At 28.8% G+C, this 15,818-nt stretch overlaps 5 protein-coding genes across 5 annotated transcripts, besides 4 other annotated features; 3 read left to right on the forward strand and 2 right to left on the reverse strand.

Annotated features, from left to right (window-relative positions):
• Positions 1 to 667: 667 nt before the first annotated feature.
• Positions 668 to 1,586: a mobile genetic element.
• A 1,471-nt stretch (positions 1,587 to 3,057) lies between these two features.
• On the forward strand, positions 3,058 to 3,435 carry TVAGG3_0303290 (uncharacterized protein; the record flags this gene model as incomplete). The annotated part of the gene is made up of 1 exon (XM_001581050.1): positions 3,058 to 3,435. The coding sequence occupies one exon, from the start codon at positions 3,058 to 3,060 to the stop codon at positions 3,433 to 3,435; it is 378 nt and encodes a 125-aa protein (XP_001581100.1).
• A 3,911-nt stretch (positions 3,436 to 7,346) lies between these two features.
• On the forward strand, positions 7,347 to 8,936 carry TVAGG3_0303300 (spectrin binding; the record flags this gene model as incomplete). The annotated part of the gene is made up of 1 exon (XM_001581051.2): positions 7,347 to 8,837. The coding sequence occupies one exon, from the start codon at positions 7,347 to 7,349 to the stop codon at positions 8,835 to 8,837; it is 1,491 nt and encodes a 496-aa protein (XP_001581101.1).
• A 325-nt stretch (positions 8,937 to 9,261) lies between these two features.
• On the reverse strand, positions 9,262 to 10,434 carry TVAGG3_0303310 (uncharacterized protein; the record flags this gene model as incomplete). The annotated part of the gene is made up of 1 exon (XM_001581052.1): positions 9,262 to 10,434. The coding sequence occupies one exon, from the start codon at positions 10,432 to 10,434 to the stop codon at positions 9,262 to 9,264; it is 1,173 nt and encodes a 390-aa protein (XP_001581102.1).
• Positions 10,435 to 10,789: 355 nt separating this feature from the next.
• TVAGG3_0303320 (cyclin-dependent protein serine/threonine kinase protein) lies at positions 10,790 to 11,912 on the forward strand (the record flags this gene model as incomplete). Its single annotated transcript, XM_001581053.2, has 1 exon — positions 10,798 to 11,856. The coding sequence occupies one exon, from the start codon at positions 10,798 to 10,800 to the stop codon at positions 11,854 to 11,856; it is 1,059 nt and encodes a 352-aa protein (XP_001581103.2).
• A 220-nt stretch (positions 11,913 to 12,132) lies between these two features.
• Positions 12,133 to 12,953, reverse strand: TVAGG3_0303330 (protein serine/threonine phosphatase protein; the record flags this gene model as incomplete). The annotated part of the gene is made up of 1 exon (XM_001581054.1): positions 12,149 to 12,943. The coding sequence occupies one exon, from the start codon at positions 12,941 to 12,943 to the stop codon at positions 12,149 to 12,151; it is 795 nt and encodes a 264-aa protein (XP_001581104.1).
• A 1,209-nt stretch (positions 12,954 to 14,162) lies between these two features.
• Positions 14,163 to 14,192: a terminal%2Cinverted (terminal inverted repeat of MuDR-3_TvMULE3 transposon ID:TVAGG3_0303340).
• Positions 14,163 to 15,202: a mobile genetic element.
• Positions 15,173 to 15,202: a terminal%2Cinverted (terminal inverted repeat of MuDR-3_TvMULE3 transposon ID:TVAGG3_0303340).
• Positions 15,203 to 15,818: the final 616 nt, after the last annotated feature.

Genomic DNA, 15,818 nt, shown 5'->3' on the forward strand with positions numbered 1-15,818 from the left:
ATTGTCAAATATAGTGTGTCTGCAGTTGATGTTGGGACTTACTTTAAAACCGCAAAATTCCCACAATATTGAATTCATTGGCAAAAAAAATTACAGCATATATATAAGATGTATATTAAGATTTTGCAAAGTGTCAATTTTTTTTTGAAAAAAATTTTAGAGAAATGGAAAGTATTGATTGTAAAAAAATGTGAAGATGTTACTCCTGATATCAGAGCGGATACGGATAGTGCTTGTAGGGGCGATATGGTTGGTATGCAAAATTAAGATACAATGTTGAAAATTCCAATTCTTATTTAAAGCATCAATTGTTGATCATTCATAATAATTCGTTTTTAAATCTAAAAAAAAAATATATATATATAAGAATTAAGGTCCAATATTCATTTCAGAATTAAGGTACATATATACATTTCAAAGTCAACTCAGCAAATTTATACATTTCGAGAAATATTGAAATTGAGATTTTTTGAGAAGCAATAATATTTGTGAATATATGTAGTATCCAAATAATTTATTAATGCGATTTCAGAATTTACACTTTTTTCCAAACTTGATATAATATATCACGAAATCAAACAAATACCATTATAGTATTTTTATAAATTGTTACTCTACTTCGCATATCGTGGATAATATGCGATATTTTGGCATGCTTTATGTGATGAAAGGTAACTAAACTCCTTTCGCCGATCCGATTTGCCCCATATTTAAAATATAGCTTGCATATGTAGAAGAAAAGCTAATTTTGAAGTACGCCCCAAATCCACCAACAGGATTTCGAGCTACTAAAAAGGTACTTTTAAATGTGATTTTTTTTATAAAAAATTAAATTTATTTTAAGATCAGACTAAAAACTAATTTTATGGAAAATCTATATCGACAAATTTATTACTTATTGGGTATATAGATTTTTTGATTATGGCGATTATGTCTGATATGCTTCCAATAAGCCAAAACACATTTCATACTGATTTCTATAAAAGGTATCTTTATTATAGAAGTGTAAGCTATATATGTTTGTTTTTATTATAACAAATTCAAAATTCTCTTATAAGGACTAGATGAAATCTGTATTATTAAATCATTAGCTAAATGAAGGTTCAAATAGAAAGTAAATATCAATTTATACGATACTGAAACCAAATAGTTCTTTTAATAAAAGATAACACGCTGAAAATTATTGAGTATTTGCAAATCTCAAAAATCTATTGGTGAATTTGGCTCAACTTTTAAAATTATAACATCCATATCAAATCATAAAAGCAGACAAAAATTAAAGCCAAACCTATCGGCTAATTTTTTTGATATTTTGATTTTTGAGGTATACTTTTAAAAGTGGATTTAAAGCACTGATGAAAAAACATTAACTTCTGTCGTTATGATTATTGATTTAGACAATAATGATTTTAATCTTTGATTATCAAAACACTAAAGTCATCTTTTTAACATTTGCTTGGTAGCATTAACTCAAGTCTAAAGTACTATTTTATGTGGCACTCTTAGAATTTTTGTATTCATTGTACACGCTGAAATAGTACCATTAAAGTTATGGCGGACTTTCAAAAAATAGTTTGGTCACCTTTATGTGATGACTAAATCTTTCTAAATCTTAGGAGATATTAAAAGAATTATAGTCCATCGAATAGGCCTATAAAAATTTCTTTATTCAATTTACGAATAGTATTTAAATTCTGTTCCATTTTATTAATTGGATACCATGCTTGGCAAGCCCATAATGATTAATATTTAATAGTCTTAAGCATTGGCTTCCAAAAGGCATTTTCATTTCAATTGTATTTTTATTCGAAGTAATTTTCAAAAATAACACACGCTCGGGAATTTATTTATTATAATAAGCAATAAAGACCTCAATAGAAGATTCAGCAAAGTTATCCGAAAATTAACAATTTTTGAGAGATTTTTTATTTTTATCAACCACCAACTTTCTTGTCAAATCAATTATAATTTTAAATTAAGAAGAGTTAATTTGGTACTGAAAAAAGCCATATTTAACATAATTCAATGTTTATGAAAGAAAAAACTCTAATCAATTTTATATTAATCAATTAATTCTATTATGGGAAGCATGTAAAAGCTATTACTATTAAAAATAAATAAAGCAGGCTCGTGCACATCTTACTTATAGCAGTTTTCTATCTGAAAGATAAGCATAATATAATGTTCAATTGATTTTTTTTCAAAAAGTCAATTTAATTAATTAAAATGTAGGTATGTTTTAGATAATCTCATTTGGCACAATTGATTGACACCATTTTAATTCGATTAGATTAAGATATAATAATTATTAAAAGATTTCTAAATCAAAATTACTAGAATTAATAAGAAGACTTTAAATCTTATTGCTTGTATAATTTAACACCGTCAAAACTAAAATTAATAAAATACAAATTTTTATCATCAAGAAAATATTACATTTATTTTATTTAAAAATCAATCATGTATATTACGGAAACAACACAATTTCCACTTCAATTTATTAGATTTCAAATTTAAAACTCAACATTGAAATAGTTCATTTTTTGATGATATTTTCTTTTCTGTAATGAGGCCAATATATTGGGTTTATTATTATTTTGACACATTAACTCAACACAAAAATTGAGAATGTTTCAGATCTCCCAATTTTAAATGTATCTGCCACCTCGTTTTTTTCGGTTAAATCCGAGGTTTTGCAAATAGTAAAAATGTCCAACCAAAAATTTTAAACTCGAACAAAAATCAGAATGTCAGATTTAACTTTGAATTGTTGAGGTTCCTTTTTATATTTATCCTTATTCTTGGATAAGTAGCATATTACAAAAAGCAAGCTCAAATTTGAATGATTTGTTTCAAACCATAATTTTACATTTTTTTAACTAAAACACGATGTTTTATTTTATTTCGTATAAGCTATTGTTCTATTACCTTTTCTTTAAAAATTCTATACCATTTCAAATTCTATTATGGTCAATTTTCATCTCTTTAGGTCAAAAATCGCGGTTGTGGCAGAAGTCTGATCTCCTTTTTCATTCAATATTCCTTCATAGTTTTTCGATGCAAGAACATAAATTCAGATTTGATGCAGAGCAATTAATGCAGTACTATCAAATTGCATGCTTAGAAAACCAGGCCGCCAATAAGGACACCAAAATATTCCAAAAGATAGAAACTTTTTCTCCACAAACGATTAGAATTAAGGCTCATAAAAGTTCTGACAAAAAGCAACAGAAAAGAAGGTATAAAGTTGAACCCAGAAAAGCTGTCCTTCACTTTGAAACTAAAGACCAGCCGTTATCTCCTCCACCGGAATCCATTACTGACAAGGTAATAGTTCAAAAACCATTTACTTTAAGCTCATTTGATCACCACATTCCAAGTGCATTCTCGATAATTAGAAGAGGTAATCTGCCAGGTCTTGAACTTCCATTGTAACGACATTTAATAGTTATAGATTAAGTATTGATGAAAATTGTTTGCTTATATATTATTCTTATATAAAAAGTTATCTGTACTATTTTATATTCTTAATTTTTTTGCATTCGCAGAACTATTACAATTTTTTTGGAGTTTTCAATAAATTTATACCTCCAAATATATATATCGATTAGAACTTGATAATAATTGATCAGCCAGATTCATTTTCATTCAGAAAAACAATTTATCACCGAAAAATCAGAGGTGTATCAACTAAAAATTGTAAACCGAAAAGCCACTTTTTCGCACTTTTTCCCTCATTTTCGCCTGACATTATATCGTATTTTTATTTCATTATATAATAACATTATATAATCTTTAATTAGTTGATAGCCTCCCGCCTGACATTTGACACGGCAAATTAGAAAAGTGTAATATTTTTATTATGAATGGGAATGTGAACTTTCATAGAGAAACCTTCTTGAAAGAACTTTTTATAGGCAAAGAATGATTTCAGAATCAAACTATGTTTACTAGTCTTTAATAATAGTCCTTGAAATTGAATTTTTGAATTTCAATTTAGTGGATGAATAGTTTTTTTCCTTTTATCAGTTCATAACCAGAAATAATTTACAATAATATTCACTTTACACCATATAAGATCCATCACAATTGCTAAAATCTATCATTATAATGTTAAAAGCATTGAGGCTATAATTTTGGCATACACTCTTCACAACATGGATTATATAAGTCGAATTTTTCCAAAAAAAATAATTACTGAGCAAATTGCATATTTACCATAAATTATCTTGGTCATTTGATTAAGTTTTTGACAATATAACGCTGAACAGTGCTAATATAGTATTTTGAACTTGTTGAAAATGTTTTTATGCATAAATAAATTTTTATAATTCCAAATTCTAAATAATAAACAATATTTATCTACATAGAGTGCTATTTTGAGAAAATATATTATTATAATCAAACTTTGTAGAATTATTATTCCTTAATATAGGGATATTATTTTCAGGAAATATCAAATATCGATAATCAAAGTTAATACTTATCCTTTTCTATCTATTTATATGCATTATTCAATATATAAACAGGTAGATATTGAAGTATTATATGAAATTTGATCTAATGATCCAGAAAATTATGAGGCAATATATGTGTACAACTGCATTATTAAGGTGCTCTATGGATGAATATTAAATGTTGAAACAAACTTTGCTTAGATATGATGGTTAGAGTTGATGCACTTCTGAAAAATCGCATATCAGAAATTAATGGTAAACAGTCATTTAGACTATAAACGAGATTCATCGTCGAAACAGTTGTAGTAAGGGTTTGTTTTGCGAAAAAAACGTACAATACGCAATTTCGCTAAAAAAACATTTAGCTAGCAATTTCGACCTTTGACTCCACTCAAGACGTCACTTTTTTAATTTTGCGGTATCATATTTTTGGAAAATCTTTATGAATATTATATAAAAGTCTCTTTAATATCTATATTTCATATTTTTATCGATTTTTAAAGTTTTTGCGAAAAGTATTCAATTATTTTTGCTATTTGGTCTGGTAAATGTCAGATTTGCGACATTTTCTGATATGATATTCAGATTCTACGTTGATAATAATGCTTATAGAACCCTCTTGCTATTGTGTCAAAATTGCGAAACCGATAGCAAAAATATCTCGCAATATCAAAATTGAGATATTGAGTGAATTATGCATTATAGAGATTAAAAATCTGATTTGTGAAAACATCTCATCAGTTTCTAGCTAATTCAAAAATCTTTACTATCTTATTCGATTAAAATGAAAAGGGAATAGTTTCATTATGCTTTAAATGACAGCCTTATAATATAATCATAGTTTTCGCTCAATATGCAGCTTTTTTTTTCGAAATCTATGGTCAATATCCTAAATACTGATTGCTTTGCATTCATATCTCTTACATTTTCTATACCCACATCACTATTCATTGCTATTCCTATCTTTTTCATTTTTGTTTGTTTCTTATAATTTCTCAAAAAACATGATAACTTGATATTTGTAAATATCATACTTTATAACGTAAATAAGAACTTGACCTATTAAGAAAAGCAGTAATGAAAAGAAAATCTGAAATTCATAAAAATTACAAGTTTCTGATGACAATTAGCTTAATTAAACCAGGTACAAGATTATATAATTGTATTTTCTATCCAATTATCCATATAATATCTTATCCAGAAAAAATAACTTGATCAATACCAAATGATTTTTTAACTAGTAAATAAAGTATTTTCTTTACACACACATTGTATATCATAGTTTTTTTTTTTTTTTGGTTTCGCAAAACATCCAAAAACAAATATGCTATAAAAGTGACAATTTTAGCAAAACGAAACCCTTAGTTGTAGTTTCCTAAGAAATTTCAGCCAAAAACTTGAATACCCAGATTTTCCTTACTTTTACCACTCCCCATGTAATTTCTGGGGAAAACGATAATTCGTTTTTTTTATGGATGAATAGATCTTTTTCCTAGAAAGGACCTCATATCTCTGGCTAAAAAGAGTGTCAGATCCTAAATAGGTTATTGATCTAGTGTACAAATCCAATAAAAAGCCTATTTTTTTGGCTTTTTTGGTGCTCATTTTTTCGAAGATATACATGAATATGGGGAAACCATCGGATTTTTTTGGTTAACCCACATCTTCATGTAGTCTGGACTATCTTTCCTCGAAGGACCTCTTTACGGGTGTAAAAACTCATAAAGTTCTCAAAAGATTCATTCTCGATCTCCATGCTGAAAGAATTTACAATAAAAAGAGATCTACGCATCAAACTACAGCCATAAATGAACTGAACCCCTAAAGCTCAGCTCTTAGTTTATCAAAAACGTCGAAATCCTTCTCATTGCAATCAAATTTTCTCAATAACTCATAAGAAAAATCGAATTTTGATTAAGCCGATGTTATAGGTATCACAAATACTACAAACTTGAGCAATATCGAAATTGCCAGCAAAAGTTTGAAATTGCATTGCTCATATTTGTTTTGTAAACTAAAAATCTGCTTATATTATTCATTAATTTTTTATATATTATTCATATACTTTAATAAAAACAATACTATTTCACCTTAAAAATGAATTTCATAAGTCAATATTATTTTTTTGAAAATGCATCAATTTTCGATTAAAACAACATGAGAATAAAATTTACGCAAAATTATTTTAAAAAATGGTTTTAAAAATTTACAATTGATTAAGAATAAGATTGCAAAAAGTTTTGAAGTTTAATTTTAAGAAAAAAAATTCGGATATTATTCATGGATCTAAGTAATCTGATATTTGAGTATCGGCACTATGCATAAAACATATATTTATAGTTTTTGGATTTTTATGATTTTAAATATATTCAAATTTGGCAATCCAATAGATTTTTAAAAAATAGGTAAATAAAAATAGATTACATATGCAGCAGATTTAGAACATGAAACAAATCTTATAGTGACCCAAAAAAAAATTCATGATCCAAAAAAGAAAAAAATTAGCTAAATGGGAATAAAACCTTGACATAATGAATCATTATGTCAGATGTTTCCACTAAACTACACCGGCAGTTTGAAAAATACCCTTGGTGGTTCTATTTAATAGCTACTCCCAACGATAGGCGGTGTTCCCAGCTTTAGAGGGGTGGTAAAAGTAAGGAAAATCTGGGTAAATTTTTTTGGATGATGAATTACTGTATCTATGAAGAAAAATCAATATTTGTACACAAATCTATGTTAAATCTAAAAAAAATTCTAAATTTTGCTGGTTAATGGAATTTGAACAATATCAAACATAAAATTTCTTTTCTAGCACACAATAATTTTAATGCCTAATGGGCATACTAATTCCTTTATTTGAGTCAATTTTTTTTTCAGAAATTTTTCATGTCGGATAAAGAATCCACTATTTACTTTGCCTTGAAAAATGATGACTTTGAAACTGTTTTGAAGCTCGTAGTAAATGAAAATAGAGAAAATGACCCACTTCATTTGAATTCTCCAGATATTCCACAATTATTAAAATTTGATCCCTATCCTATTCACGTTGCTGCCTATTTTGGCAGCATTGAATCGTTCAAGATCCTCGAAATGAACCATTGCAACATGAATTCTCAAGATCGGGTTAAAAGATCTTTAATTCATTTTTCATGTTTCGGCCACAACCAAGATTTATTAAATGCAGTCATTAATGTTAGTCAGCATCTAGATATTGTTGACAAAATTGGTCGAAATGCAATTCATTATGCAGCATTTGCTGGAAATAATGATGCATTAAATTTATTTTATATGTCTGGTGTTCCTTTTGATAAAACCGACAAAAAGGGTTTCACACCTCTAATGCTTGCATGCAAAACAAATTGTTTCGAAAATGTTGAAAGCTTAGTCAATTTTGGTGCTGATATTCATGTCACTTTTAATGGTTGCTCACTTTTAATTTTTGCTTGCGAAGGAGGTAATCCACAAACAGTAAATTTACTTCTCGAACATGGATTCGATGTAAACGAGAATTCTCCATATGGTACACCACTTTCTATTGCAGTTATGAACAACAAAACAGAAGTTTCTAAATTATTATTATCGAAAGGTGCAGATGCAAAGTATTTGATCGAGAATCAGAACTCTCTTTGCGAAGTTGCAGCTAAATTCAATAATATAGAACTTCTTGAAGCATTGAAGAGTCATGGAGCTCTGTTTTCTCCAAACCATGATATTTACAAATTCGCAGAAAGTACGATGAATTCAGATACATTGAAATATTTGTTGAAAAACGGCTTTTCTGAAAAAGAAAACAAAAATTTCGCATCTGTATGCTTCCTTATTTATAAGAATGATATCCAATCTATAAAGGAAGTTTTAGATTTAGGTGCTGATATAAATCTTCCTGATGAAACAAATCAAACTCCTCTTCAGATTGCAATAAATATGAAAAGAAATGATTTGTTGCTTTCTCTAATTGATAATGGTGCAAATGTTAATCTTAAGAACAAGGTTGGTATATCACCAATAATTTTTGCTGCACAAAAAGGCTTTATCGAAGGAGTCCAACTTCTTCTATCAAAGAATGCGAATGTAAATGATTGTGACAATTTAAGAATGACTCCTCTTCATTATGCTGTTAAAGGAGGTTATATAGATCTTGTTCATTATTTGCTTCAGGAGGGCGCTGATCCTAAAATATCAGATATCAACAAACAAACATTATTGATGTCAAGTATATTTTTGGAAAACTATGAAATTGCATCATTGTTACTTGAAAAAGGAGTAGATCCAAATGAAGTTGATAAAAATGGCTACTCTGCGATGTTCTATGCAAAGAAGAAGAGCCAATATATCATCAATCTCTTGAAATCCTATGGTGCCGTTATCAAGTGTTAAATAAGAACTTTCATAAAGCATTTTACCTTCTAGTAAATCATATTTTCTTTTTTAATAAAAACAATAATTCTTATAGCTGCAAGGATAGCAGTTTTCTCTCTGGTAACATTTGATGCAACACTATTATATTTGTTTTAACTTGTAAAACTTGATGTAACATAGAATTTTGTTAATTTTTAATGAAAAATAATTTTGATATTTTTATCAATATTCAAAAAGTTATTAAATTAGCATATTCGCTTATATCCAAGGCAATTTCGTAGTATTTCTATTTGTTAGTACAAATTATTAAACAATACCGGATTTATGAGATCATAAGACTGTAAAGAGATTATTACAAGTGCACAGGTGATAAAAAGGACTTAAATATAAGAAAAATACAAACATATTTATTATCAAATGAAAAAAAATTTCAAAATTAGAATTAAATTTTTCTTCTTGAAGATCTTTTCCAGTGAGAAAAGATGAGAACTACATATGATACTGTGGCGGCAATTAAGACTCCCCAAATTAATATCATTGCTGGTAAGAAAAGTAAAATCAAATCTTTTGATTTATTTTTCTGTTTCTCTTTTGGCAAAGGAGTATGTGAAATAAGAGTTGGCATACTAGGTATAGATATGCCAGAAAATTCGATATTTTGCCTATTTTCATTTTTCAATTCAACATTTCCTTTTCCGATGTCTATTCCAACAGGGAAAGCACACCTTTCACATACAAGTAGTGCGGATTGCTCTACAAATATTATTGGACAATGGAATAACTCAAGATCAATAAATTTGGAGTATTGGCACGTAACTCGTGTTGCTCTGCCAAGGAATATGACTGAAGAGTTAATTTGGTTCCGTAGCGGATTTGTAGAGAGTTTACAAAAAGTAGAACCCGAAATTAAAGCAGAAAGAAGGAGTCTGTTAAAGATAATGCCTGTAATTGTTGGAGATATGCAAGAGTACATGATCAAGTTGTCTATGGAGTTTGTAGTTCCTGCACAGTACAACATTGGTAAAGTTTGCGAATTACAGTTCGAAATGTTGATATTATTTAATGAAGCTTTCGATGTTGAAAAATAAGCAACAGATTCGCCTATTGATTCAACTACTGATGCGCAAGAATCTTTAAAAATGAAATTTTCATGATTATCAACATAAATTGTAGCCTCTTTGCTCGTAAGTGTATGTGTGAAGAAACTTTTGTGTATCTCTATCGAATTTTGAGAATAAACAATGCCAATACCTGATTTGCAATTAAAAAACACTGATTGTTGAATATTTGTTGGTGCTGCAGTATATATTGCTGATCCAGCACCTTTTTCGAAATAATGATTAATAAATTGGCAGTTATTAACTTCTAATTTGCCTTCGAAGGTTACAATTTGATTATTATCGAATAATAAGTTATTGTATTCGCTTGAATGAATGCCTTCTCTTAAATTACTTATTCCAAAATGAAAATTGATCGAAATACCGCATTTTTCGAAAAATTTTTGTTTAAATTGACCTAGTAGCTGATGAGAATAATCAATATAGTTGAGTTTTACTAAACCAATCCATCTTGCGTTGATTAATGTCTGAAGGAAAAGCAAGGGGATTGAAATCATAAAAGTTCAATGTAAAAATGAAAGAATTTCAATATAAATTAGAAGAAAATATATTAGTGCAAGGAAAATCTTGCTTGAATTACCATTTTTGAAACAAAATATCAAAATTTTTATCAAAACGTTCTTTGTGAGCTTGAGATCACGAAAATTTAATTAAAAATTCGATAGTTCTATATTTTTCAAGTCTCTAATGCTAGATTACTCAATGATTAGAAAATTAATCATTCAAAATTCGCTTCAAATCAGAATATCTTCATATAAAATCGTTCTCAAATTCGATTACTAACTGAATAATACTAGTAATGGCCATCAATAATTTTTGGCGGGAGTTTATTTTCTTGCACTTGTAGAGAGGAAAAAAAAATGATGAAGCGTTCCTTGACATCTCAACAGCATATGACACAATCCAGATTTACCAACATGGAAAATATATCAACTACTCAAACTACAGTTATTAGCAAAGTTTTTAAGACTGATTCTTCTGATCGAACTCCACTTGCAATGAAAAGGATGAACTTAAAACAAGAAGATACTACAATTCCGCCATATATCATTAGGGAATTAGCTATAACGAGTGAATTGAATTCTCCACATATTGTTCACCCTGCAGTTAATGATATATCATATGAGCCGAAGGATCGAACAATTTCTTACGTTTATGAGTATGGTGCTGCTGATGTCAAAAGAGTTATGTCTACGAAAAAGGTACCTCTAAAAGAAACAACCATAAAATCTATTCTTTTTCAAATTCTGTTAGGCCTTGATTATATGCATTCTAGAGGAATTTCACATTGCAATGTTACTCCATCGAACCTTTTAATTATGCCTACAACATCTCAGACTCCAGGAATTCTTCGTTTTATTGATTTTTCTCTGGCTCGTGTTGCTGAGCCAGTTCAGAAGTTAAAACCATTGAATTCAATTTATTTAGGATATAGAGCTCCTGAAATAGTTTTGGGACAGTCTGATTACAGTTATCCATCTGATATCTGGTCTGCAGGCTGCATATTCGCCGAACTATTAACAGGAACATTATTTGACGTACAGAAGATAAACCCACAGGACCAAATACAAGTTATGCTTCGAAAATACTTTGAAGTTATTGGATCCATGAGCCAAGATGACTTCCCAAGACATGAAAAATACACAAACTGGATGACCTTCCAACAAATGCTATCGTCGAATCAATTACAAATGAGAAACTCAAAAGGCCAATTATATCAGAAAGTAGCTAGCCTAAACCCAGAAATTCAGGATCTCCTGTTTAAGATGCTTACATATAATCCGGATCTCCGAATTACAGCAAAAGATGCTTTGCGCCATCCTTACTTTAATTCAAGACCGTTTCCAGTCATGAATATTGCTAGAACTTTCACTCCTGAAGAGTGGTCTGCTATATCTTCTGGAAATAATAAGGAGTAATGCTCTTATATTTTTTGTGAATTATTTTTTGTGTAAATGTTAAATTTTATTTGTCGATATTAAATCTTCATGCAAAATATTCTTTCAAAATCTTAATTTGCTCCATCAAAACAAAAAAATTAAAAATAATCAAATTATCTCATTTAAAACAGTATATTAATGAAAGAAGCAATCTGATATTGATAATCGCTGTATAGAAGCTTGAAACTGTCTTAAAATTTGTTGAATAAAAGTAAAATAAAGTAAAATATATGTTAAAAAGAAAAGTAATATAGGAGAATATTTACAGCTATTATTTGGGAGTTAAACTAACGCAAACAACAGTGATGTTATCGCCAGATCCTCTCTTGATTGCAGTATCTTTGATTAATCTTGCTGATTTAGATGGATCATTCATCTTCATGTATGTCTCACCAACAACATCATCAGATAACACTTCAAAGACTCCATCACAAGCAATAATTAATTTTTCATTATCATGGCGATCAATTGTAACAATATTTGGTTCACAGGAAATAGAAGAAGCCTGTAAACCATCACCGAATGATCTTGTTAATGATACTACACCATTCACTCTGTCGTTCATGATCGTTCCGCCGCGTTGGATAACTAAATCAACTTCTGCCTTATTTGAAATGTTGTGATCCACTGATAAGCGTGTAACTTTGTTATTTGTATCAAGTAAGAGTATTCTTGTATCACCAACATTTGCTATTGTTATTTTATCTCCAATAATTAAAGCAATCGAAGCAGTTGATCCTGTATTAGGGAAGTCTGCGATCATCTTTTCGTTTATTGTTTGGAACGATTTTGTGATTACTGTTTCAATCGGAATATCAGGTGAATAGTTTTGCTTCAAAACACCGTGTAATTCTTTAGCTAGATACATTGAAACACCATTACCACCATGGCCATCAAATACACCATAGTACTGTGTTTTCGGACCGAAGATTTCTCCAACAACTGTTGCAGCATCCTCCATTGTCTTTCGTTTACCAATGGCATCTGCATGGCTTCCGGGGTAGACTTGTTCACCCTCTATAAAGAAGTGTTTTTCGGTTGCTTTCTGTCTTAAACCACAAGTCATTTTGATTTTTATCACAAAAAAAATTTTTGATTGCTTCACCTTACTTCGTTATTAGTGAATTTTACAGTTTTCATCTAATTGGTGTCGCACATTCTTTTCCATGAAAAATCGTCTCTCATTTCAATTAAGGGTTTCGTTTTGCTAAAATTGTCACTTTTATAGCATATTTGTTTTTGGATGTTTTGCGAAACCAAAAAAAAAACTATGATATACAATGTGTGTGTAAAGAAAATACTTTATTTACTAGTTAAAAAATCATTTGGTATTGATCAAGTTATTTTTTCTGGATAAGATATTATATGGATAATTGGATAGAAAATACAATTATATAATCTTGTACCTGGTTTAATTAAGCTAATTGTCAGAAACTTGTAATTTTTATGAATTTCAGATTTTCTTTTCATTACTGCTTTTCTTAATAGGTCAAGTTCTTATTTACGTTATAAAGTATGATATTTACAAATATCAAGTTATCATGTTTTTTGAGAAATTATAAGAAACAAACAAAAATGAAAAAGATAGGAATAGCAATGAATAGTGATGTGGGTATAGAAAATGTAAGAGATATGAATGCAAAGCAATCAGTATTTAGGATATTGACCATAGATTTCGAAAAAAAAAGCTGCATATTGAGCGAAAACTATGATTATATTATAAGGCTGTCATTTAAAGCATAATGAAACTATTCCCTTTTCATTTTAATCGAATAAGATAGTAAAGATTTTTGAATTAGCTAGAAACTGATGAGATGTTTTCACAAATCAGATTTTTAATCTCTATAATGCATAATTCACTCAATATCTCAATTTTGATATTGCGAGATATTTTTGCTATCGTTTCGCAATTTTGACACAATAGCAAGAGGGTTCTATAAGCATTATTATCAACGTAGAATCTGAATATCATATCAGAAAATGTCGCAAATCTGACATTTACCAGACCAAATAGCAAAAATAATTGAATACTTTTCGCAAAAACTTTAAAAATCGATAAAAATATGAAATATAGATATTAAAGAGACTTTTATATAATATTCATAAAGATTTTCCAAAAATATGATACCGCAAAATTAAAAAAGTGACGTCTTGAGTGGAGTCAAAGGTCGAAATTGCTAGCTAAATGTTTTTTTAGCGAAATTGCGTATTGTACGTTTTTTTCGCAAAACGAAACCCTTATTTCAATAAAAAAAGATCAATTGAATGTTGGAAGATAGCTATAGGAGTAGGGGTAATTTTAGCTAAAAGTGACACACCTGTAAAAAGTGACACACCCGTGAAGGGTGTGATTACCGATCGGTAATTTCGACAGTTTAGAATTTAAAATTTTTTATGGAACTGTTGCGAGTTTCATAAAGAATTTAAGGAATATAAGCAAAGATTTGAATCAAAATCTTAGACCTAAGCCGCTCGATTCGCTCGCGGCTTCCGCGAATTACAGATCAGCAAAGATTTGAATCAAAATCTTCGAACTAAGCCGATCGCTTCGCTCGCGGCTTTCTTTATTATTTTAAATTTGCATATTTCCATCAAAAGTTCATAAGGTAAAAAATTTCGTTTATTTTTACTCAGAAAAAAAAGGTTTTTGATAATAAATTTATTTTATTTCGAAAAAGTAGCAATAATCGTAAAAGGGTATTGATAGGCTTGCTAAAGTAACTAATTTTAGCTGTCAAATACTTTTGTATTTTGAAGTAAATTAGTATAAATTTGTTTTTACTTTTATTTCGAAAAAGTAGCAATAATCGTAAAAGGGTATTGATAGGCTTGCTAAAGTAACTAATTTTAGCTGTCAAATACTTTTGTATTTTGAAGTAAATTAGTATAAATTTGTTTTTACTTTTATTTCGAAAAAGTAACAATAATCGTAAAAGGGTATTGATAGGCTTGCTAAAGTAACTAATTTTAGCTGTCAAATACTTTTGTATTTTGAAGTAAATTAGTATAAATTTGTTTTTACTTTTATTTCGAAAAAGTAACAATAATCGTAAAAGGCTATTGATAGGCTTGCTAAAGTAACTAATTTTAGCTGTCAAATACTTTTGTATTTTGAAGTAAATTAATATAAATTTGATATTATTTTAACTCCCTTTGAAAACCTCAATTTTCCATACAGAGGGAACGGGAATAGCATCCAATATTCCCTGAGAATGGTTGCGCATTCTCAGTTCCCTCTATATTTCGAACGAAGCTCTCATCGGTCTTTTTTTTTAATACTAAACGTTTTTTCCCCTGTCACTTTTAGCTAAAATTTGGGTTTGCCATAGCTATAGCTTCAATTCATACAACGTATCATTTCTTGGAATGAAATTTCCCGAAATCAATGTATAATTCGAATTAATTGATTCCAAAAACGAAGTTAAACGATTGAATTTCGGCTCAATGTTATTTTGCGATTTCAAAATTCTTAAATGCAAAGAATAAATTAATTTTGTTTCTTCCGGATTGGATTTACTCATACTCATATGTAAGGAATTTTCGAAAGTTAATTATTAACTAGCAGAAACAGGTTGTTATTATGAAACTACTAATGTAAAGTGTGGTGGGCTCATAAATTAACTGATGATCATGTTTTTAAATTTTGTTCAAATCTTGTTTCATTATATAGTGAATTTCATTGACTATTCTTATACAAATATGATACTGATGAAAGCAGTATCATTGTTGTATAGTGTCATCATCAAAATTAATTGAGAAATATGTTTCATTATGTTTCTTGTAATTCCTTCTAAACTCTGGCATACATGCACTTTCTAGTTATAAATTCTAGAATAGATGCAAATTATATGTAAATTACAATTGCTATTCCTGTAATTATGTTATAAATATCTTTTGAAATATGCTAATCTCTCAACTTTTCTGATAACTAACTAATTTCA

This window comes from Trichomonas vaginalis, chromosome V, assembly GCF_026262505.1.
Source record: "Trichomonas vaginalis G3 chromosome V, whole genome shotgun sequence".
Taxonomy (NCBI): domain Eukaryota; phylum Parabasalia; order Trichomonadida; family Trichomonadidae; genus Trichomonas; species Trichomonas vaginalis.